At 48.0% G+C, this 23,863-nt stretch overlaps 1 protein-coding gene across 2 annotated transcripts in view; it reads right to left on the bottom strand.

Moving 5' to 3' along the window:
• The window catches only part of PEX14 (peroxisomal biogenesis factor 14), a 157,667-nt gene that overhangs the window by 119,810 nt on the left and 13,994 nt on the right, over positions 1–23,863 (bottom strand). For both annotated transcript variants that reach the window (XM_054439865.2, XM_054439856.2), the window contains exon 2: positions 16,035–16,082. In XM_054439865.2, coding sequence (XP_054295840.1) covers positions 16,035–16,082 — 48 coding nt within the window. The remainder of the gene's footprint in view (positions 1–16,034; positions 16,083–23,863) is intronic.

Here is a 23,863-nt window from a genome sequence, read left to right on the forward strand (position 1 = left end):
GAAATACAAAAGATTAGAAAAAACAGAGGAGATAACAAAATAAAAAAGACAAAAACCTCACTTTGGCATTTACAGTTTAAAGCTTTCAGGGCATTTTATGAAATGACAGTTGCAATAAAACAAATAGAATGGTGAGTCATCTGGGTTCCAACTTCTGAGTCAAAAGGGGCTGTTTCTAGACAAACCAGCAGCTCTGCTGCCTGCACATTTAACGATGCCTATCGGTGCACCACAGCTACGGAACAGGATGTGGAGAGAGAACGAGGAGGTGGGAGTGAGCATTGTCTTTACTGGTCCCAGTGTCATTGCAAATAAAGACTGTCAAGATTTAAACCATAATAATGGAAAGGCTATAAAGGTCTCAGTTATAATGTTTCCTCTGATGTTCCCTTTCATAAAATGGCCTCTTCATGTTGCCTACATAGCAGTCATCCCCTGAACATCGGCATATGTGTGGCCCAGTGGGAATGTTGCACCCTAAGTTCCTAGCAGGACGCCAGGCAGCAACTGTGCAATCCAACTCCTTGGCTCATCATCTCCATCGCACATAAGTGAGCACACACACTCACTCATTCCGCAAATATGTATGAGTGCCTATTTTCTGCTGGGAGCTGAGCAATACGGTATATGCCCATCCCATACAGGGCTTAGCAAAGTGCCTAGGTGCCAAACACCCAGGAAACACACACGCAAAATGTATACGGCCATACAACACAGGGACTCCTTTCCTACTTTGGCACCTAAAAGTCTTACATAAGTGCCTGGCAGCCAGCAGGAAATGGGACTTTTCCTTCTCCATGCCAGAGCACAGTAGATAAGCTGGAACACAAATCAGATAAATGCTCAAAAAGGGTGCTTAATACGGCGCCCACAAAGACGTGCCTTTACTTGGACACATCAGACAAAAATGCACAGAAACCTGCTGTTTCAACAGAATTATTTATCTGCAGCCTGCCATCTAACCATTCTAGGCACCAGGGAACCTCAAAGGAAAATAGAAACAAAACCTCTGCAAATTAATACTTTGTAGACATGCCAAGGAGGCATGAACTAAGACACCAGCAGCACGTGTAGGGATGAAATGAGGCTGAAACCTGTAAACCAGGGAGCCATGTGATGCAATTAGAGAAGCCAAAGTCCAAAATTAGGAAAGGACCGATCTAGTCAAGCCCAACTTGGTGGCAGTTAGAGAATAATTCACACTTCTAGGTGGGCAGCCTGTGCCAACCACAAACCATCCCTGGGCTGCCTTCCCTGCTGATCTATAATTGGTGGGTCAGTGATGGAGCTACCAATTATCTTGAGGCCCCCTGTATTTAGTTCACAGACAAAGGGAAGCGGGAGAGACCAGTTAGTAATGAGTAAGTAATGGCCACGAAAATACATTGTATTATACAGAGCTGCTTTGGCAGGAAAAGCCATTTGGAAAATAAAGCGTAAAAGAATAAAATAAGCTGGAGAAACTCAATTTTCTCCTCCCTTCCTCCCAAAGCCACACTTAGGATAAAATGAGGTTTGTGCAGGTTAATCCTTAAGAGGTAAGAAAAAAATGATTAAATACATTAAAAAAATCAATTGTACATTAAACCAAATCCAGGAACTGCAAAAACAAACACAGCGGCGTTCCTCCAGCCGGCATTAGCTCTGCCAGTCTGGTCAGTAGGGGATACTCCCCACCTGATGGAGCCCGCTGAGGTCACAGAAGACAAGCAGAGAGGAAGGGGAAAGAACCAGAGCTGGGGAGTGGGGTGGGACCACAGATCTGGATTTCACTGGAACTGAAGTTATTTCTAGATATTATAAAGGAAGAAATAAAATGCCTTATAAATGGGGCTCTGGGGACCTGGCTGAATTCTTCAAAAATCCAATAGAAATAATAATAATGAGAATCATTTGATAAACAGAAATTATAAACCACCTTACTGTCAAATGATGTGCCACTATTTCTCGTTATTTCTTCTGTTTATTAACAAATTCTATTAAATGCCATTTTTCAGACAACAGAGAGAGCTGGAGAGGTGAGGTTAAGAGGCATGCCTTTGCCGGGTGAGGTGGCTCACGTCTGTAATCCCAAAATTTTGGGAGGCTGAGGCGGGCGGATCACGAGGTCAGGAGATTGAGACCATCCTGGCTGACACGGTGAAACCCCATCTCTACTAACAACAAAAAAAAAATGACAAAAAAATTAGCCAGACGTGGCGGCGGGCGCCTGTAGTCCCAGCTACTCGGGAGGCTGAGGCAGGAGAATGGCGTGAACCCAGGAGACGGAGTTTGCAGTGAGCCGAGATCACACCACTGCACTCCAGCCTGGGCGACAGAGTGAGACTCCGTCTCAAAAAAAAAAAAAAAAAAAAAAAAAAAAAGAGGCATGCCTTTGTCTTTCAGGAATGCCACTCTCTGCAGTGGAGCTGGATGGAAACTCCCACCCTTCCCCAGTACCCTGGGATCTTCAGACTAAAGCCTGAAAGAATGCAAAGCCACAAGAAAGTGGCCCTAGGTCACCCACTCCTCCCTCAGTGGAGTCAAGGCTGAGAATTCTTAGCTAATCCTAAATAAACCTCACATGGCTGAAATGTCACGGCCAATTTGCTTCCCTGTGTGGACTGCAACCATCTGGTTCTGCCTGCAACCAGCCTTTCTCCTCCTGGGCACCTGCCTCAGCCACACAGCTGGAAGATCTGGCAGGCAGGAGCATTCAGGGCACAGTAGGAGGTGCACTTCTGGGAGGGAAGGGAGCTGGGACTCACTCTGACAAGGCACAAGTTGCCCATATGTCAGTCTTGGACCCCCATGTCTAAAAATCTGGCACATCCAAGGCCGGGCGCGGCAGCTCACGCCTGTAACCCCAGCACTTTGGGAGGCCGAGGTCAGGAGATCGAGACCATCTTGGCTAACACAGTGAAATCCCATCTCTACTAAAAATACAAAAAAAATTAGCCGGGCATGGTGGCGGGCGCCTGTAGTCCCAGCTACTCAGGAGGCTGAGGCAGGAGAATGGCATGAACCCGGGAGGCGGAGCTTGCAGAGAGCCGAGATGGAACCTCTGTACTCCAGCCTGGGTGACAGAGCGAGACTCCGTCTTAAAAAAACAAAAACAAAAACAAAAAAAACAAAAAACTGGCACATCTGCAATGTTCCCCTTCATGTGTTTCTGAAATAAGTCATTTAGAATTGAAGAGAAACCTCTGTAAGACTAGTTTGGATGGGGGAGGGAGTGGGGTTGGGGGAAGTGCTGACAGGAAGAACAGGTAATCAACCATATGACAGTGGTATTCCCAACAGAATTAAAGACACGTGCCCATGGGGGAAAGTTTCAAAACCTCTAAACATTATTGGAGTGGGTTATCAATGTCTAGCTCTTGGCAACAAGTAAGATCTGACAGAAAGATTTTACTCTCTTAAAGACATATCTATTCTCTTATCTTCAAAGCAGGTGAACTTTGCTGCCTTAACTCTGACAATGAAGAATTTGTGGATGTTGATAGAAACACAGATAAAGGATTTACCTGACGGGGCAGAGAAAGTAGAAATAAAAGATCCTGGATATTGTATTTTCTTTACTTATGTGGATTCCGGTGACTCCCTGGAGACCTGCAGGCACCACTTTAAGAGCTGGAGTCCAGAGCAAATTGCTCAATTGTCCAACCTTCTCTCTGCCAGCAGGAAACAGAACAACAAGTGGCTGCTGCCCCCTAGAAGCTACCAGGGACATAGCACCTTGCTATATAGACATCAGATGAAAAGATCCTATTATCTCCTCTCCATTCCATAACCTGTCATTAGTGAGGTACATGGGTGCAGACGCCTCCTCTGAGCACAAGGAGGCACACATCACCTGTGATAAATTAATAGGCGCCTTTTCAACAGCTAAGATGCACACAAAAGACTCCAACCACGGAGAGCACACTAAGGCAGCAGCCTCAGAAAGGAGGTACAGAATCACCAGGCAGCACCGAGCATCGGCTGCAGCTACGTTTGTGCAGCGGGCGCCCCGCACACACGCCAGCGTGCCTGACAGCGCAGTCCACACCGCACCCATACCTGCTCTCCCCGTCTGCACAGGTTCAGCAGCATGGACACCAGCTTTCAATCCCAGTCCTGCCACTTCTTAGCTGTAGGAACTTGAATGCTCTGGGCTCAGTCTCCTCACTGCAAAATGAGTAATTCTCACAAATGTGTTGGAATCAAACAAAGTAACCAAAATAAAGACACCAACAGCGAGGCCAGAATATTACAGAGTAGAAGCCCTCCTGGCCTATGTGATTGGAGCTAGTAATTGTTCAGTTAATCAAAAAATCCGTTAAAGCAGGGAATCAAAAATGGAACCTGCTCCACATACCGAAAACATTTTCTATTAACTGAAAACCTATAAACATTCAGTCACTGCTGATCTTTTGATGTAAAGCCAAGCCCTTTGCTTTGAGTGTGGGCCCACAGACTGAAGTTCCCAGACGCCTTTCTTGCATAAACCCTACCCATAACACAGCCTCCACAACGTCTAAAGCAAAGTAAGAACTTCAAGACATCAGTAAAGCAATCAAAGTACAGAATCCTTCTAGATGTTTATGATCTTCCTCTAATGTTTAACTGTCATCTCGCTCACACCTAATTTGACAGCAATGTTTTTAGCAATTCACATTTAGCAAAGCATTTAACTTAGTTTTCATAAAACCCTCTTTTCACATTTCTTTTTACAGAACACATTATAGCCGGGCGTGGTGGCTCACTCCTGTAATCCCAGCACTTTGGGAGGCCGAAGCGGGCAGATCACCTGAGGTCGCGAGTTCAAGACCAGCCTGACCAACATGGAGAAACCTCGTCTCTAAAAATACAAAAAATTAGCTGGGCATGGTGGCGCATGCCTGTAATCCCAGCTACTCAGGAGGCTGAGACAGGAGAATCACTTGAACCTGGGAGGCGGAGATTGCAGTGAGCGAGATCATGCCATTGCACTCCAGCCTGGGCAGCAACAAGAGCGAAACTCCATCTCAAAAAAAAACAAAAAAAAGAACACATTATATTTGCAGAACCCCCTCTTCACACTCTTAGTTCACCTGTTTACATCATATTTAATACAAGGACACAGGTTTAGGGACAAACTAGCTCCTGGGATACAGATGAGTGTGGGAGAGACTGGCTGAGGACCTGCCTTGTTCAGAGCACCAAGAGCCTGGTAAGTACGTTCCATGGGGCCCAAACAGCAAGTTGGTCAGACAGGGATGCCAAATGCAAGCTCTTGACACATTTTTAAAAATATGTTCTTATTGATACCCCGGCTTCATTTCACAAAAGATTCTAAACGACTCTCAAAAGTACACATAAGCCTGTAATCCCAGCACTTTGGGAGGCTGAGGCGGGCAGATCACTTGAGGCCAGGAGTTCAAGACCAGCCTGGCCAACATGGCAAAACCCTGTCTTTACTAAAAATACAAAAATTAGCTGGGCATGGTGGCACACACCTGTGATCCCAGCTACTCAGGAAGCTGAGGCACAAGAATCACTTGAGCCCGGGAGGCGGAGGTTGTAGTGAACCATGATCATGCCACTGCACTCCAGCCTGGGCAACGGAGCAAGACTCCATCTCAAAAAAAAAAAAAAAAAAATACACACAAGCTGGGCCCAGTGGCTCACACCTGTAATATTGGCACCTTGGGAGGCTAAAGAGAAGGTTCACTTGAGCCCAGGAGACTGAGACCAGCCTGGCCAACACAGTGGGACCCTGTCTCTATAAAAATTTAAATAAAATTTAAATAAAATAAAAATTTCAAAGTACACACAAGACAACAAGATCAGCAAAGGAAAAGTATGGTAAAGGGGGGAAAAAGATTTTGTTTTGTTTTTGAGACAGGTCTCGCTCTGTTACCCACACTCACTGTAATCACGATCTCCTGGGTTGATGCAATCCTCCTGCCTCAGCCTCCAGAGTAGCTGGGACTACAGGCTTGAGCCATATGTCCCACTAATTTTTGTAATTTTTATAGAGATGTCACCTCGTCACATTACCCAGGCTGATCTCAAAACTCCTGGGCTCAAGCAATCCTCCTGCCTCAGCCTCCCAAGGTGCTGGGATTACAGGTGTGAGCCACCATACCTAGCCTAAAAGATGTTTAATACGTGTTCTTTATTCTCCTTCTCCATCAAAATCCACTGTCAGTAAATGCTAGTTAAATGAAACCATTTATAGAAATAATCATTGGCCAGGTATGGTGGCTCATGCCTGTAATTCCAACACTTCGGGAGGGAGGCCAAGGTGGGCAAATCACTTGAGGTCAGGAGTTTTGAGACCAGCCTGGCCAACATGTTGAAACCCCATCTCTACTAAAAATACAAAAACTTAGCTGGGTGTGGTGGCGCACACCTGTAATCTCAGCTACTGAGGCTGAGGCAGGAGAATACCTTAACCCTGGGAGGCGGGGGTTGCGGTGAGCCAAGATGGCACCACTGCACTCCAGCCTGGCTGACAGAGTGAAACAAAAAGAGGAGAAGGGAGGGGAGGGGAGAGGAGGGAAGGAAAGAAGAGAAAAGGAAAAGGAAAGAAAGAAAAGAAAGAAGAAAGGAAAGGAAAGGGAAAGGGAAGGGGAAGGGGACGGGGAAGGGAAAGGGAAAGGGAAAAAGGGAAAAAGGGGAAGGGGAAGGGGAAGGGGAAGGGAAGGGGAAGGGAAGGGAAGGGAAGGAAAAGGAAAAGGAATCAATCAACTTGTGTGCTTGATTGTCAGCAACTCCTTGCTACCATACAGCTGCAAAAAGTGGCCCTGGTCCTAAAGACCCACTTGCCATGGGCCTGGCTGGGCCAACACAGAGAGAAAGGCCTCTTGGCAGACACAGTTGGGTAAAGGGAATGATCGCTGACCCAGAGCACCGCCCTACACACTCTGCACACAAACAGGAGAGCTGTGCCCCCAGGGTCACTGTGAAGGCAAGAGGTCACAAAAGTGGCAGCATGTCTTCTTCTTGACAGGGGTAATTTATCCAAACTCCTGCTCCACTGGGGGCTATGAGTTAGTTCCTCTCTACCTCTGACTGTCAAGGAGTGACCCTGGATAGATTTACTTCAAGAATCACTCAGTGTCGGCCCCATCTCTAGACTGTTCAGACAAACTCATAATGGCAGAGGGAAGATTTGTGGAGCAACAAGCATAAATCTCGGTTATAACTACAAACCATAAAAGAAAGGAGAGCTGGGAGGGAAGAAGGAAGGGCGGTGAATATGTCCTTCTCCAAAGCACCACTTTATCTTCCTGCGGTTTCTCACAGCGCAGAAGTGGGACTAACTACAAGATCATATTTTTCAAGCCAAAAATCAGTCTGCATGGTTTGACAATGAGCTAAAATATTTTAAATTACAATTATCCTGGAAAATGGGCTGGGCACAGTGGCTCACACCTGTAATCTCAGCACTTTGGGAGGCCGAGGCAGGTGGATCATTTGAGGCCAAGAGTTTGAGACCAGCCTGGCCAACATGGCAAAAACCCATCTCTACTAAAAATTAAAAAATTAGCCAGGCATGGTGGTGGGCACCTGTAATCCCAGCTACTCAAGAGGCTTAGGCATGAGAATCACTTGAACCCCGGAGGCAGAGGTTGCAGTGAGCTGAGATTGTGCCACTGTACTCCAGCCTGGGCAACAGAGCAAGACTCTGTCTCAAAAAAAAAAAAAAGAAAGAAAGAAAAGAAAAAAGATTATCCAGGAACATGTAGGGCACTTGGTTATCTTAATCAACACAACAGTCAATGGTTTTCAAACTGGGGGCTTTTAGATTTATCCTGAGTTTGCCCCATGGAATACCTATGCTTTAGATCACACTTAAAAAAACACTTTTACATGAAAATTCTTTGAAACTGATGACTGATTTTAATCAAAAGAAAAACATTTTAACAGAGGAAATTTTATTTCCTCTGCCTAAATAAAAGTTTTGTAGATCACATCTTCAGCAATGGTAAGGCATGTAAAGGAGCTCTAAGATTAGCAAACTCAGGATAAATCTAAAAGCCCCCAGTTTGAAAACCATTGACTGTTGTGTTGGTTAAGATAACCAAGTGCCTACATGTTCCAGGATAATCTTTTTTCTTTTTTCTTTTCTTTTCTTTTTTTTTTTTTTTTTTTTGAGACAGAGTCTTGCTCTGTTGCCCAGGCTGGAGTGCAGTGGCACAATCTCAGCTCACTGCAACCTCTGCCTCCGGGGTTCAAGTGATTCTCATGCTACGCCTCTAGGAGAAAAGGGAGGAAACAGAACTTTTTCTTCTGAAAGAATGATGCCAGGGATAAGATTAAAGACTGCATTCCAGGCAGGGCGGGGTGGCTCACACCTGTAATCCCAGCACTTTGGGAGACTGAGGCGGGGGGATCACTTGAGCCCAGGAGTTCGAGATCAGCCTGGGCAACATAGTGACACCTCGTCTCTACACAATTTTTTAAAAAATTTAGCTGGGCATGGTGGTGTGCACCGGTAGTCCCAGCTACTGGGGAGGCTGAGGTGGGAGAATCACCTGAGCCCAAGAGGTAGGGGGCTGCAGTGAGCCATGATCGTGTCACTGCACTCCAGCCTGAGTGACAGAGCAAGACCCTGTCATTAAAAAAAAAAAAAAGAAAAAGAAAATTGAATTTCCCCAATCACTGAGTAGCTCTGATAAAAGGCACCTGAGTGCTCAGTTCCTCAGTTCCCACATCCTCAAAATAAGGACACTGCCCATTTATCCAAGAGTCAGGGCCTCTGATTACAGGAACAACAGCAAATATAAAGCATTACTATAAAAGCCAGGAACCTAAAGTATAAACAAAGCTGAATAACTTTTTCAAATTCCATTTCTTTAATTATTACTCCTAAGAGTTTCGATTCATCTAATAATTATTTGTAAAAGGGCACCTTAAAACTGCAAAGCAACCTCTTCATTTACCTGAAAGAGGAAACAATGTAAAGGGCACCGCCTAGTCTATGCAATAAACCTGCTGTCTGTGATAGGAAGGACAGAGTAGGAAGACGCAGTAATTTCAAAATCAGTAAGTGGCCTAGAGATCATAACCACCCAGAAACAGTATGAAGCTTTGCTCAAGTTCATCCATTTCAGCATCCAGTTCTTACCAGCTTTCTTCAGCAGATCTGGCAGAGGAGGTGGGAATCACAGGCACCCTCCCAACCAAAAGTCAGTATACACGGACACTAGTGTTAGAAACGTTTTCTTCACTGATACCTTTATATTGTTGATGAGAGAGGAGTGAGGAAAGAGGACAGCCATTTTTTTCCTCTCTGAAAAGTGCCTAAATCTCAGGCCCAGGATGCTGGATCTGATAATGGTGACAATGTTACCTTCAGTGAAGTGCACCGTGAGCCCATCCGTGGTTTATACTTGATTTTAGTCCCCAAGTTTCTCTGCAGCAGTTGTGAGGGGCACCCTGATGAATATGTTGCTAGTAACGGTTTAAGCACCAAAATTTTTGTAGATGATTTACTGTTTGGGCAGGGGGGTTGGGTTTTGAGACAGAGTCTTGCTCTGTTGCCCAAGCTAGAGTGCAGTGGTGCGATCACAGCTCACTGTAGCCTCAACCCACTGGGCTTAAGCAATCCTCCCACCTCAGCCTCCCAAGGACTACAGGCACTCGCCACCACATCTGGCTACATTTTTTAAAATTTTTTGTAAAGACAGGGTTTCACTATGTTGCCAAAGCTGGTCTCAAACTCCAGAACTCAAGCAATCCTCCCGCCTCTTCCTTCCAAAGTGCAAGGATTACATGCGTGAGCCACCACGCTCAGCCAATGATTTGCTTTTTAAAAATAAACTAACAGGGGCCGGGCGCGGTGGCTCACGCCTGTAATCCCAGCACTTCGGGAGGCCGAGGCGGGCGGATCACGAGGTCAGGAGATCGAGACCATCCTGGCTAACACGGTGAAACCCCGTCTCTACTAAAAATACAAAAAATTAGCTGGGCGAGGTGGCGGGCGCCTGTAGTCCCAGCCACTCAGAAGGCTGAGGCAGGAGAATGGCGTGAACCCCGGGGGGCGGAGCCTGCAGAGAGCCGAGATCGTGCCACTGCACTCCCGCACTCCAGCCTGGGCGACAGCGAGATTCCGTCTCTAAAAATAAAAATAAACTAATAGGGCGGATTTTGAATTATCCCTATAATATCACCCCCAATCACTTGAATCCCGACAGACATTCCTGAGCAGGAAAAAGAGGTGGAAGTGACAGCTAGTTTCAGCAAACCTAACTCTGCACGGAAATCAACCACTACAGACTTTTTAAATAATTATGTTTAATACTTCGAAATTAGGTTTGTCATATTTATATATTTTTCCTGGAAAATGACAAGTTCCTGAAATCCCTGAATGGCTGGTTTCATTACCCATGTGCTTGTAAAACACTTTCATGAATACAGTATCAAAATCAATTTTATTTCCCCACAAAATGCTTAAATGTTACAAAATATATACGTATTGTCATATACATGCACACATGAGTGCACACAAAGAAACACATAAGCATGTTAATGTCATTCTTCAGAAATGTTTTTTGGTGAGTCCGGACGTGGTGGCTCATGCCTGTAATCCCAGCACTTTGGGAGGCCAAGGCGGGAGGATCACTTGAGCCCAGGAGTTCGAGACCAACCTGGCCAACATGGCGAAACCCCGTCTTTGCTAACAATACGAACATTAGCTGGCCGTGGTGGTGCACGCCTGTAGTCCCAGGTACTCAGGAGACTAAGGCAAGAGAATCACTTGAACTCGGGAGGCAGAGGTTGCAGTGAGCGGAGACTGCACCACTGCACTCCAGCCTGGGTGACACAGCGAGACACCGTTTCAAAAAAAGAAATGTTTTGGTGGGAAAAAAAATGAGAACCACTATCCACAGTGAACCTGCCGACAAGTACACCAAAGTATTCTAACCACAAAAGTCACAAAAGACACAAATGCTGAGGAAGCTGTGCCAGGAATACATGTTAGAGGTCTTTGGCAGACAGGCAACTGGCTGTAGCTATTCTTTTTGCTATTCTTTTTTTTTTTTTTTTTTGGAGACAGAATCTGGCTCTGTCTCCCAGGCTGCAGGGCAGTAGCACGATCTCGGTTCACTGCAACCTCCGCCTGGTTGCCGGGATTATAGGTACCTGCCACTACACCCAGCTAATTTTTTTTTTTTTTTTTTTTAGTAGAGACGGGATTTTGCCATGTTGGCCAGGCTAGTCTCGAACTCCTGACCTCAGGTGATCCACCCGCCTTGGCCTCCCACAGTGCTGGGATTACAGGCGTGAGCCACTGTGCCTTGCCTGTTCTTACAGAGATCACAGTACTGGCTCCCTGAATCCATCAAAATATGCCTTCTGATTACCAGCCTCTGGTTAATTGGCTTGTAAACCAAAGAGAAAATCTTGGGTGTCCCAGGGGTAAGGTGGATGAGCTTCCCCACGACTGAGATCAAATACATGATGTAGAACCCCCTGGACAAGGTTCCATCTGAGCCTCAGGAAGAAACCTGAGGGTACTTTGGCACTTAGAGAGCAAAACTACTGAGACGCAACCTAGATCTGCAACTGCAGAGCATCTTTATTTTGAAGAATTCAGCATACTAAAAAATAGTAATCCTAGAAAAAGGTGATAAAATAGAAATTGCTGTCATCAGTTACAAAAAAAATTGTAGTTTGGGGCCGGGCACGGTGGCTCACACCTGTAATCCCAGCACTTTGGGAGGCCAAGGTGGGCAGATCACAAGGTCAGGAGATCAAGACCATCCTAGCCAACATGGTGAAACCCTGTCTCTACTAAAAATACAAAAATTAGCTGGACATGGCAGCGCGTACCTGTAATCCCAGCTACTCTGGAGGCTGAGGCAGGAGAATCGCTTGAACCCGGGAGGCGGAGGATGCAGTAAGCCGAGATTACACCACTGCACTCCAGCCTGGGTGACAGAGCAAGACTCCATCTCAAAAAAAAAAAAAAAAAAAAAAAATTGTACTTTGGGATTATTTTGGTGGAGAGATGCAGGAAAGAGGACAGAAAGAAAAAACAAAAAGAACCTACACCTAAAAGTTAAAGGAAGAGACGATGGCCGAGGACTCATCCATTAGAGAGAACTTGGTGTCAAACAGCAAAAAGCTAAAATTCTAGTTTAGCCAAAATCCATAAGCACTGTTTAAAGTAGATGAGCTATAGTATTGCTGAACATTGAGAAACTGAGTTGAAACAAGTGAGCAGATGTGTAAATCAAACCTTATTTACTGCTTACTTCAAATAACCAACAATCATATGACTAAATGGAAACCTCAAAAGTTTACTTAACCCAAGTTTCAGTATCCAAGCAAGATGGGAACTGAATTACCCCATGCAGACAATTGTCCGCCCATTCTAAAATACCTATAGACCAGGCAGGGACTTGGTCCTACCAGGACAGCACAAGGAGCTGGATCCAGAGACTCTGTGTGGGCCTGAGGACAGGCACACAACTGTGGCTAGAAAACCAGGGTCTGCGGGAAATTCACAGGTTTTCACAGGTCTGGGAGAAGCTGGAGGTCTGTACTCTGGAGGCCTGTCCGAACTCCTCGCCTCAGCAGGCAAAAGCTCAGTGAAGAGAGTATAAAGAGAAAAAAGTAACCAGCCATTTTAACTTTGGCGGAGTTTTGTCAACAACAGAGAATTTCAACTTGGAGTCTGCAGAATTTCTCAAGACTGGTCTGTTCACCAATCCCTAGCCCTAATGACATTATGATATTAGAGAGCAATACTCCTCTGAGACGGTCAATGTTGCTGGAGGCCAGGATCGGGGCAGGATTGAACGGGCAAGAAAAGGAAACACGCAGCCTCACTACTTTGCTAGAATCAAGGCCAGGATTTGGCTACAAACACAAATGTGTCGTTTAGAGACTACAAGATTACACTTCTCACCACAAAATCTCAAGACAGTTTTTATGATTCAGAGAGGACAGAATTGAAAACCAAGTCTTCTTTGCCTAGCAAATAAAACAAAACAATCATGCACATATTGACTACATCACAATGTCACCTGCACCGCACTCACTACTAAATAGAACTTCTTCTGTCGTAATTTACTTTTATTTTTATTCTTTTGTTTTGTTTTGTTTTAGAGACAGGGTCTTGCTCTGTTGCTCAGGCTGGAGTGCAGTGGCATGATCATAGCTCACTGCAGCCTCGAACTTCTGAGCTCAAGCAATCCTCTGGCTTCTGCCTCCTGAGCAGCTGAGAGTATAGGCATGAGCCACCAAGCCCGGCTAATGTTAAAATTTATAATAGAGATGGGGTCTCTCTATTTCGTGCAGGCTGGTCTCAAACTCCTGGCCTCAAGTGATTCCCCGACCTTGACCTCCCAAAGTGCTGGGATGATAGGCATGAGCCACTGCACCTGGCCAGTAACTTACTTTTTTAATAAGGGGAAAAATTATTTCAAAGTGATCATCTAGTCTGGGACAAAGAATAAGATTATTTGCCTTTAGTGTAGAGACCAGGCAACTTCCATTAAGGAATTGTATGAAAAATATGCATTCAGTTAAAAACAAAAAGAATATATATTTCCTGAAGCTTAAAGGAAAAAAAATAATAATAATAAAAACAAAAACAAAACAACTTAGCAGTGTGTTCCCCCAACACTGAAATATCCCATTCCTCAAGGCCTGGCTTCAAGTTTCCCAAAAGCCATCCCTAAGTGGCCCTCGCCCTCCGCAGAGCTCTTCCTTCTCTGAATAACTTGGGGCTCTCTTCTACACCCAACCAGGCAGCTCTGCACCAAATGATACACAATGTTGTGCTATTTGCTAAAATTACATACAGTCGTGTGCAGTTTGCTCATTATTTCATATGTATAAATGCCTTTTCTTCCCAAAGTAAAACACATGAATTACTCAAGAACAAGGTTTAGTTTCATTCCTCAATTGTCTGTTCCCCATCCTCAGGCCTGAGCTGAGCTAAGCTGAGCAAGCAGGAGACAGCAAATACACATGGCCTGAGAAAGCTCCCTCCCTGTGGAAGGGCTGAGTGCTGTGTGTTTTCACAAACCGCAACACCACCACACTGAGCTGTGGGGCTTTCTGTGCAAGGGGGCTGCCCATCTTTTGCCCCCATCCTGCCACACGAGTCCTCAGCGGGCTCCTCTGCCTGACACCCTCCCAACACCACTCCCAGGAGGAAGAAGTAGTTCACACAAGACCACGCGACTCGGCTGGTGCCCCCGTTTAATCAGGCTGCTGCAAATGCTTGGCCAAAAGCAATAAGGGCATGACTGAGAGACTGTGGGAGTTTAATATAAAAAAATTAATAAACAAAAAAGGGGGGGAAGGAGAAAGGGTCTACCTTTTAATAGGGCCCTAATTACCCAACTCATAGGATCAGCCCAAATGAGATGGGAGTTTATTTCGGGGGTTTTTTTAATTATTGTTTTTTTATATATATATAAATTGCTGCTATGTGTTTTCTTTCCTCTGAGCAATTATGCAGCAAGTACGTAAAGAGGAGAAAAAATATTAATTAAATATAAGGTAATTGTGGTGTTGGCCTGGAGAGAATGAGTCTGAACTCTGGACGATCACAGGCTACTAGGGTTTGAAGACTGCTCAGGGCCTCCCAGAAAAGAAAGAAAGAAAAATACAACTAACCAACAAGCAGACGCACAGTACAGCAGGAAGAGCAGGGCACAGAAACACTAGCAGAGCAAGGGGTCTGCAGGGCTCCAAATACCAGAAATCAGTGAGCTGGCCAACTGCTCAGGGCTCCCAAAGAGCTTGTCGAATCAAGCCCCAAAACATGGATTGGCCACTCCTCCGGTGACCAGTTAAATGGGTACATCAAAATTTGAAGAGAGAGAGGAAGGAAAGGACTGCAGCGGCCTGTGGTGTTCAATCTGCACTTCAGTCTAAAACAACCACAACTTCGGCCTGAGGGGCACTGAGGCAGGCTCCAGGGAAGCAGGCAGACGTCCGGAGAGACTGGCAAGGCGGGGCCTCCTGGGCTTTCCCAGCACCATGGCCTCAAGGAAGGACCTGGGCAATACCCAAAGAGTGAAACGAGGCCACCGTGGGAGTGCTGGGATATAAGCCCGTAACTGGTGACGTAACAGCAGGTGACACGAATGACAACACTGCTCCCCTGAAACAGTCCCGGCAGTGCTTGTATCACCTCGGCCTTTCTACAGACAGCTCAACTGGATCCAACTCGCCCTCAGCCTGGGAAAGCCTTCGTACACGCTGGAATTCAGACGTGTTCATACCCGCTAAGGCTCTCACGTCATCTCCTCCCACGACTGCCAGAAGAGGAGTGAAGCAAAACAGGTGAAACCACAGGCCCTGTTGAAACAAAGCCTTGGCAGTACAGCCCTATGTCTGCTATCGCTACGCAGGAAGAAAAAGCTCTGAAAAGTTAAACCTAGAGCTGGCTCTCCCATCAAACTTATCTGGTTTGTACAGAATCAGTCTTACTACCCAGCCAAGAGGATTTACAGCAGGCCCTGAAAAGTAAAAGAGAATGAAAATGGGGTGGGCAGCCTGGGACTCTGGCCACCAAATGAAAAGCACTTGGGAGAGAAAACTACCTGTAGTGCTTAGTAGGCCTCTTCCCTACCCATAATCTAAGAAGATAGTGTTGGGAATGACGATCACACAATTACCGACTGACCAGGCAAAACCAGAATATTCCATCGCTTACCTGTTTTTTAAAGACCACTGAGGCGCTCGCACCCTGAGGGGCAGAGCAGAGGGCGGCTACTTCAAACAATCTAGAAGCCCAGCCACCTCACTCCACCTTAGCCTCCCATGGGCGCAGGAATCTCACTAATTACTATCGATCAGCCACAAACAAAGTGGTGCAGGACCATCTGGGGTGGATGCTTTTAGTTCCAGAAAGGACCAGGCTTTACTAAGGAGAGATCTCACTCATCCCCGCATTCAAGAAGAGAAGTCAGAGGTCACTGACAGAGGCAGTCTCCAGGTAACAGCTACTTTTAAAGGGACACTACTGACACGGAATCATAGGAACAGAAGATTTCTTTTTACTCGCGTGGCATTTTAATTACTAGAAAGTGATACCACACATCTTGGGTACTTACCAGCGGCTCTCGAGGCAGCACATTTTCACTTCCTGGAGTGGAGCTTGGCTGCAGAGAAAAATGGAAACAAAAATAAGATCACAGTGCCACCCAATGGACATCAAAAAACCAAAGATGTTCCATTCTCAAATGATGCACGCTAGCACCTCTTTCTCACATCTCTCACCGGTTTTTCACAACATGAGAGTATTCTGCAGTGGACTACCTGTAAAAAGTAGCCCAAGGAGTCTGAATTCACCAGGGAAGATGAAGAGACTGTTTCTGAGTTCACTGTCACACCACTCCAAGAACAAGGCTTGGCTCTGCTCAGGAAGGCCCACGATCACCTACTGAGCAGCAAGCGCTGGGGACCATCACAAAATCCACAGGAAGAGTAGAGTCCAGAGAAAAGGCTTGAAGAGAGAGCACAACACCTCCTCTTTCTGCCACCTCCCCAACGTGAGGGGACTGGGAAGAAAAGTCGCGCAGCAGTGGAGAACCAGATTCCACCACCAGGGGGCCCCAGCTGCCCACACTCAGGATTTTCTCTGGGCATCTAGTTTCTGGAGCCCAGAAGCCAGTAAACTACACAGGTTCCTATTCATCGCCTGCCACTAAGGACAACACCCCACAATAGTAAAGAAAGCCCCAGGCTTAAATCCTTCTTGGAAATAAGCTAGTGACAGGCTGGCATATAAGCAAACCAACCTCCAGGCGAGCAGCCAGCACTGTGGCCGAGCCCCTGGCTCTAGCCCGTTTCCTCCTCCTTGGGGCCACTACCTCACCCTCACAGGCGCCTTCGACCCTTGACTGATCTGGCCAAAATTTAGAGAAAGGGAGAGGCAGAGGTAGAGACAGATTCTGAAGAAATTTACAAATCTCCAAAAGAATAAAGCAAGCAGGTATGATGCTAAGTGAGCTATGATTAGTTTACTGTGAATGATGGTCAGGTCAATTGCCATCTGTCTACAGATAATATCCAGACGAGTGCAGCGAAATCTGTGTGTCCCAAGAGACAGCCTGCAGCCTCCATTCTCCGGGCTATTACAGATCAGATGGAAGCGCCAGGCTGCCTTGAAAAAGGACAGAAGCCCGGTCCACAGAGGCTTCCCAAAAATTCCTCATGCCCAGCTGCTACCACATTAGCTGGCACACAGCACAGTGGCAAGCACTCTGCTGGGTGAAGGACTCTATCCCTCCATCCGAAGTCCTGTCCCAAGAGCCTCACCACCCCAGGACAAGAGGTCAGCCAGCAGGAAACGATCTAGAAAGTGAGGGTCGGTCTCAAGGAATCTGAGCAAGCTTCCCCTGCCTCCCTGCCTCCTACCCTCCCAAAGCTCCAGGCATTGGTAAGTTCAAACCTTTAGAGCTCCAGCCCACACTCCTCTGAGATACACATCTGACTGCCTTCCTGCCTCCTCTTGGACTTAAGCTGCCCTGGAGCAGACTCACAGTCCTCTCTGCCACATATGTCTTCTTCCAGCATTCCCTCTTGGCATGAATGGGACAAACTTCACCAAATGATGTAAACTAGAATCCAAAAGGCCATCTTGAGACAGCTTTCTCCCTCGCTCCCAGAGCTAACTCATGACATCAAGTCTGCCAATACTCCTTCCTCAATTTCCATGGAACAGTGGTATAAATGCCAGCAGTTTGGGAGGCCCAGGCGGATGGACTGCTTGAGCCCAGGAGTTTGAAACCAGCCTGGGCAACATGGCAAATCCTCGTCTCTACAAAAAATATAAAAATGGGCCAGGTGTGGTGGTGTGCGCTTGTACTCCCAGCTATTCGGGAAGCTGAGGCAGAAGGATCCCTTGAGCCTGTAAATTCAAGGCTGCAGTAAACAGTGATCACACCACTGCACTCCAGCCCAGGTGATAGAGCCAGACCCTGTCTCAAAAAAAATTAAAAAGTCCATGGAAACAATCCAACCATTTTTCTCCATCTCTACTGCCATCACTTCAGTCCAAGCTACCAAAATCCCCTGCCTGGACCACTGCGTCAGCCTTCTCTTCAGTGCTGGCGCTCTTCCAATTCATAATCTGGGATGCAAACAGACTATCATTTCCAAAGGAGAATCTGATCGTCCCATCCCTTGTCCACCCACTCACCCCAGTAAACACAACAAATTTAAGGGCTTCTCATTGCTCTTAGAAGACAGAAAAACCTCAGCATGGCCTACAAGGCCTCACATCTACTCTGACTACATCTCAGGTCTCAAGTGGCACCACATTCCCCACTTCTGCCCCCCCACAGACGCACTGGCCTTTGCTTTCTTAGTCACTGCGCCTTTGCACATGCCCTTCCTTCCCTTTAGTTCATCCTTCAGATCCAGCTAAGACACTTCCTCGGGGAAGCATTCCTTCTCTGACATCCATGACTAGGTCAGATCTCCCTGTGACACATTCAGGTAACACCACCTGCCTCTCCTTCAAGGACCTGAGCAGATGTGCAACTTTACATCTGTGTGACTATCGGACTGATGCCTGTCTCTCTCACCAGATTATAAACTCCATGTGTGCAGAAACTGCCTGTATTTGCTTATCACTGTATCCCTGGGGCCTAGGACAGTGCCAGGCACAGAGGAGGCCTTCAATAGAAATTTGCTGAATGAATGAATGGGCAACAAAAAAACAGAACAATGGCAACAACTCAGCTGAATGGATTATTTAGATTCTTCCGTTCATTATCTTCCCGAGGGTTTCCTCTACTCCATTAGGTAGATGCTAAGTGCTAACATTCACTTAGCTCTTTCCTCCTTTAACTCTCACAATAAGTATATCAAATTACTGCTGATGAGGAAACTGAGGCAAAAGAGGTTAAATAACTTGCCCATGATTACTCAGATAGTAACTGGTACTACAGGGATTTGAACCCTTCTACTTAATCAAAATAAGCAAGTTTTGTTTAAACCACATTTTATTAAGCAACAACCTTAATGCTACCCCATAAATAATAATGTAGGTTATTTGACCAGACAAAACACACAAAAGCAAACAGCTTTAGTATTTAGGAAGCCCCATTCTGACTTAACCCAAAACTTTCTTCCTAAAATAAAACTAATCACTATGAATTGTTTTCACCAAGGAACTGCTCTTAAAATTAGTTCATCCCTTGAATAGCTAGTATTTACCAGAGGGAAAAACTTAAACAGTACACAGTGCCAAATAAGTCTCTTTCATTATAAACCCTTTAGTACCTTTTAAATTATAAGCCACGTAAATGAATTGTTTTAGAAAATTCAATATTAAAAGTAAAAAAGAAAGCTTCCCTCTCATTCCAACCCTAAGGGACCCACACTGACGCTGGTTCCTTATATATTCTGCCAAGGATATTCAAAGCATATAAGAAGCATGGCCGGCCAGGCGCAGTGGCTCATGCCTGTAATCCCAGCACTTCAGGAGGCCGAGGCGGGCGAATCACTTGAGGCCAGGAGTTAGAGATCAGCCTGGCCAACATGGTGAAACCCCGTCTCTACAAAAAAATGCAAAAATAAGCTGGGTGTGGTGGTGTATGCCTGTAGTCCCAGCTACTCGGGAGGCAGAGGCACAAGAATCGCTTGAACCCAGGAGGCGGAGGTTACAGTGAGCTGAGATCACGCCACTGCACTCCAGCCTGGGTGACAGAGTGAGACCCTGTCTCCAAAAAAAAAAAAGGAGCATGGCCAAGTGTAGTAGTGGCTTACACCTTAAACCCAGCACTCTGGGAGGGTACAATGGGAGGATCCCTTAAGGCCAGGAGGTTGAGACCAGCCTAGGCAACACAGCGAGACCCCATCTCTACAAAAAAATTTAAAAATTAGCCGGGTGTGGTGGTACATCCTGTAGTCCCATCTACTCAGGAGGCTGGGGAAGGAGGATCACTTGATCCCAGGAGGCAGAGATTGCAGTGAGCTATGATGGTGCCATTGTATTCCAGCTTGGTCAACAGAGCAAGACCCTGTCTCAAAAAGAAGAAAAGGGTGCATGTGTATGCATATTCCTACCATGGAATTTGAAACAGCAACACTCCAAATTCCTCAAGTCATGGTTTCCCAGAGCCACAGTCCCAGTATGAAGCTGGGAATACAAATGTGAGCCAACACACCCGGCCTTATTTTTTTAAATCATGGACTACCCTGTGAACATTTTTTTAAAATCTTCTACCATGCTAGCTGTTTAAAAAATCAAAGCAGGCCGGGCACAGTAGCTCACGTCTGTAATCCCAGCACTTTAGGAGGTCGAGGCAGGCGGATCACCTGGTCAGGAGTTCAAGACCAGCCTGGCCAACATAGCAAAACCTCATCTCCAACTGATCCTGGAAATCTTCACAGAGTAGTTCATGATTAAAAAAAAAAAACAAGGCCGGGCATGGTGGTTCACACCAGCACTTTGGGAGGCTGATGTGGGAGGATCGCCTGGGCCCAGGAGTTCGAGACCAGCCTGAGCAACATGGCAAAACCCTGTCTCTACTAAAAAATACAAAAATTTGCCATGCATGGTGGCACACGCCTGTAAGTCCCAACTACCCAGGAGGCTGAAGTGGGAGGATCAACTGAGCCCAGGAGGTTGAGGCTGTGGTGAGCTGTGATCACATAACTGCACTCCAGCCTGGGTAACAGAGTAAGACTCTGTCTCAGGAAAAAAAAAAAAAAAAAAAGGCTTAGAAACCACCCACAGGCATCTATTGTAACGATATAAGAAAAGGATCTAAGGCAATCCATGCCCAGGATCCTTAGAGGCCCGAATGGGGAGAGCAGGAAGGGAAGAAAGCAAAAGCAGAAAACTGCTTTAAAAAAACAAGTCAGCAAAGACTACGGCGGCAGAGAGAGAAATGCTTTTCTTTTGGTAGAGACAAAGGTGCTCTCACTCATGCTGCCAAGGCGCTGACCTTCCCCACTGGAAGGCGTTCCCAGATCCTGACCTGCTGTCCAACAAAGAACAACCTCACAAGCAGCTCACAGATTTGAGCAACTGGCACAAGCTCCAGGTCTAGGAGTACCCATCGTCCATCTGCCTAGCGACTGCGACTCCAGATAGGTCCTAAGCCAGTCTGTGTAGTTCTCTGCTGGGAAGAATAAGATTCAATCCCACCAATATCCTTTGAGATGCAGTGGCATGACAGAAAGTACACAAGCTTTGGCATTAAGAACTCAGTGATTTGGGGGCACGCTGCTCAACCTCTCTGAGCCTCAGTTTCCTCATCTATGGGAATAACGGGAATAATACCACCACCTCACATTTGGGATTAGAGGAGATGATAAGTTATTTCACGTCACTCCTCTGCTCAAAGTCAACCAATGCGCTTCCACTTCGAGTCATGATGGAGTAATAGGGAACAGATTTGCCCTCCCACTGTAAACAACTAGAAAACTAAGCCAAATACTGCCCCGTCTGGGAGATGAGGAGCACCTCTGCCCGGCCGCCCCGTCCAGGAGGTGAGGAGCGCCTCTGCCTGGCCGCCACCCCGTCTGGGAGGAAGTGAGGAGCGCCTCTGCCCGGCCGCCCCATCTGGGAAGTGAGGAGCGCCTCTGCCCGGCCACCGCGTCTGGGAGGTGAGGAGCGCCTCTGCCCGGCCGCCCCGTCTGGGAAGTGAGGAGCACCTCTGCCCGGCCACCCCATCTGGGAAGTGAGGAGCGCCTCTGCCCAGCCGCCCCATCTGGGAGGTGAGGAGCGCCTCTGCCCAGCTGCCACCCCATCTGGGAGGAAGTGAGGAGCACCTCTGCCTGGCTGCCCCATCTGGGAGATGAGGAGCACCTCTGCCCGGCCGCCCCGTCTGGGAGGTGAGGAGCGCCTCTGCCTGGCCGCCACCCCGTCTGGGAGGAAGTGAGGAGCGCCTCTGCCCGGCTGCCCCATCTGGGAAGTGAGGAGCGCCTCTGCCCGGCCGCCACCCCATATGGGAAGTGAGGAGCGCCTCTGCCCAGCTGCCCCATCTGGGAAGTGAGGAGCGCCTCTGCCCGGCCACCCCGTCTGGGAAGTGAGGAGTGCCTCTGCCTGGCCGCCACCCCGTCTGGGAGGAAGTGAGGAGAGCCTCTGCCTGGCTGCCCCATCTGGGAAGTGAGGAGCGCCTCTGCCCAGCCGCCACACCGTCTGGGAAGTGAGGAGCGCCTCTGCCTGGCCACCCCATCTGGGAGGTGAGGAGCGCCTCTGCCCGGCCGCCACCCCGTCTGGGAGGAAGTGAGGAGCGCCTCTGCCCGGCTGCCCCATCTGGGAAGTGAGGAGCGCCTCTGCCCGGCCGCCACCCCATATGGGAAGTGAGAAGCGCCTCTGCCTGGCCACCCCGTCTGGGAGGTGAGGAGCGCCTCTGCCCGGCCGCCACCCCATATGGGAAGTGAGAAGCGCCTCTGCCTGGCCACCCCGTCTGGGAGGTGAGGAGCGCCTCTGCCCGGCCGCCCCGTCTGGGAGGTGAGGAGTGCCTCTGCCCGGCCGCCACCCCGTCTAGGAGGAAGTGAGGAGCACCTCTGCCCAGCTGCCCCATCTGGGAGATGAGGAGCATCTCTGCCCGGCCGCCCCGTCTGGGAGGTGAGGAGCGCCTCTGCCCGGCCGCCACCCCGTCTGGGAGGAAATGAGGAGCGCCTCTGCCCGGCTGCCCCATCTGGGAAGTGAGGAGCGCCTCTGCCCGGCCGCCACCCCATATGGGAAGTGAGGAGCGCCTCTGCCCGGCTGCCCCGTCTGGGAAGTGAGGAGCGCCTCTGCCCGGCCACCACCCCGTCTGGGAGGAAGTGAGGAGCGCCTCTGCCTGGCCGCTACCCCGTCTGGGAGGAAGTGAGGAGCGCCTCTGCCTGGCCGCCCCGTCTGGGAAGTGAGGAGCGCCTCTGCCCGGCCACCCCATCTGGGAAGTGAGGAGTGCCTCTGCCTGGCCGCCACCCCGTCTGGGAGGAAGTGAGGAGAGCCTCTGCCTGGCTGCCCCATCTGGGAAGTGAGGAGCGCCTCTGCCCAGCCGCCACACCGTCTGGGAAGTGAGGAGCGCCTCTGCCTGGCCACCCCATCTGGGAGGTGAGGAGCGCCTCTGCCCGGCCGCCCATCGTCTGGGAGGTGAGGAGCGCCTCTGCCCAGCCGCCCTGTCTGGGAGGTGAGGAGCGCCTCTGCCCGGCCGCCCTGTCTGGGAGGTGTACCCAACAGCTCCGAAGAGACAGCGACCATCGGGAGCGGGCCATGAGGACGATGGCAGTTTTGCTGAAAAGAAGGGGGGGAAGTGTGGGAAAAAGAAAGGAGAGATCAGATTGTTGCTGTGTCTGTGTAGAAAGAGGTGGGCATAGGAGACTCCATTTTGTTCTGACTAGGAGAAGTTCTTCTGCCTTGGGATGCTGTTGATCTATGGCCTTTCCCCCAGCCCCATGCTCTCTGAAACATGTGCTGTGTCAACTCAGGGTTAAATGGATTAAGGGCGGTGCAAGATGTGCTTTGTTAAACAGATGCTTGAAGGCAGCATGCTCTTTAAGAGTCATCACCACTCCCTAATCTCAAGTACCCAGGGGCACAAACACTGCAGAAGGCGGCAGGGACCTCTGCCTAGGAAAACCAGAGACCTTTGTTCATGTGTTTATCTCCTGACCTTCTCTCCACTATTATCCTATGACCCTGCCATATCCCCCTCTCCGAGAAACACCCAAGAATCATCAATAAATACTTCATAAATTAAAAAAAAAAAAAAAAAAAAAAAAAAAAAAAAAAAAAAAAAAGAAAACTAAGCCAAATAAATAAAACCACTGTGTGTACACATTGGACAGCAGGCAGTGCAGGACTACGATCCCTGAAAGCAGAGAAACAAATTACTTGAGTCCTAAAATCACTCTGGCTTCCTGCCAGGAGACACATTTTCAGGCCCGGGAGAGAGAGGGGGATCCCCAGCACAGCACGCTGTCCACTTAA

The sequence above is a fragment of the Pongo pygmaeus genome, chromosome 1 (genome assembly GCF_028885625.2).
Source record: "Pongo pygmaeus isolate AG05252 chromosome 1, NHGRI_mPonPyg2-v2.0_pri, whole genome shotgun sequence".
NCBI lineage: Eukaryota > Metazoa > Chordata > Mammalia > Primates > Hominidae > Pongo > Pongo pygmaeus.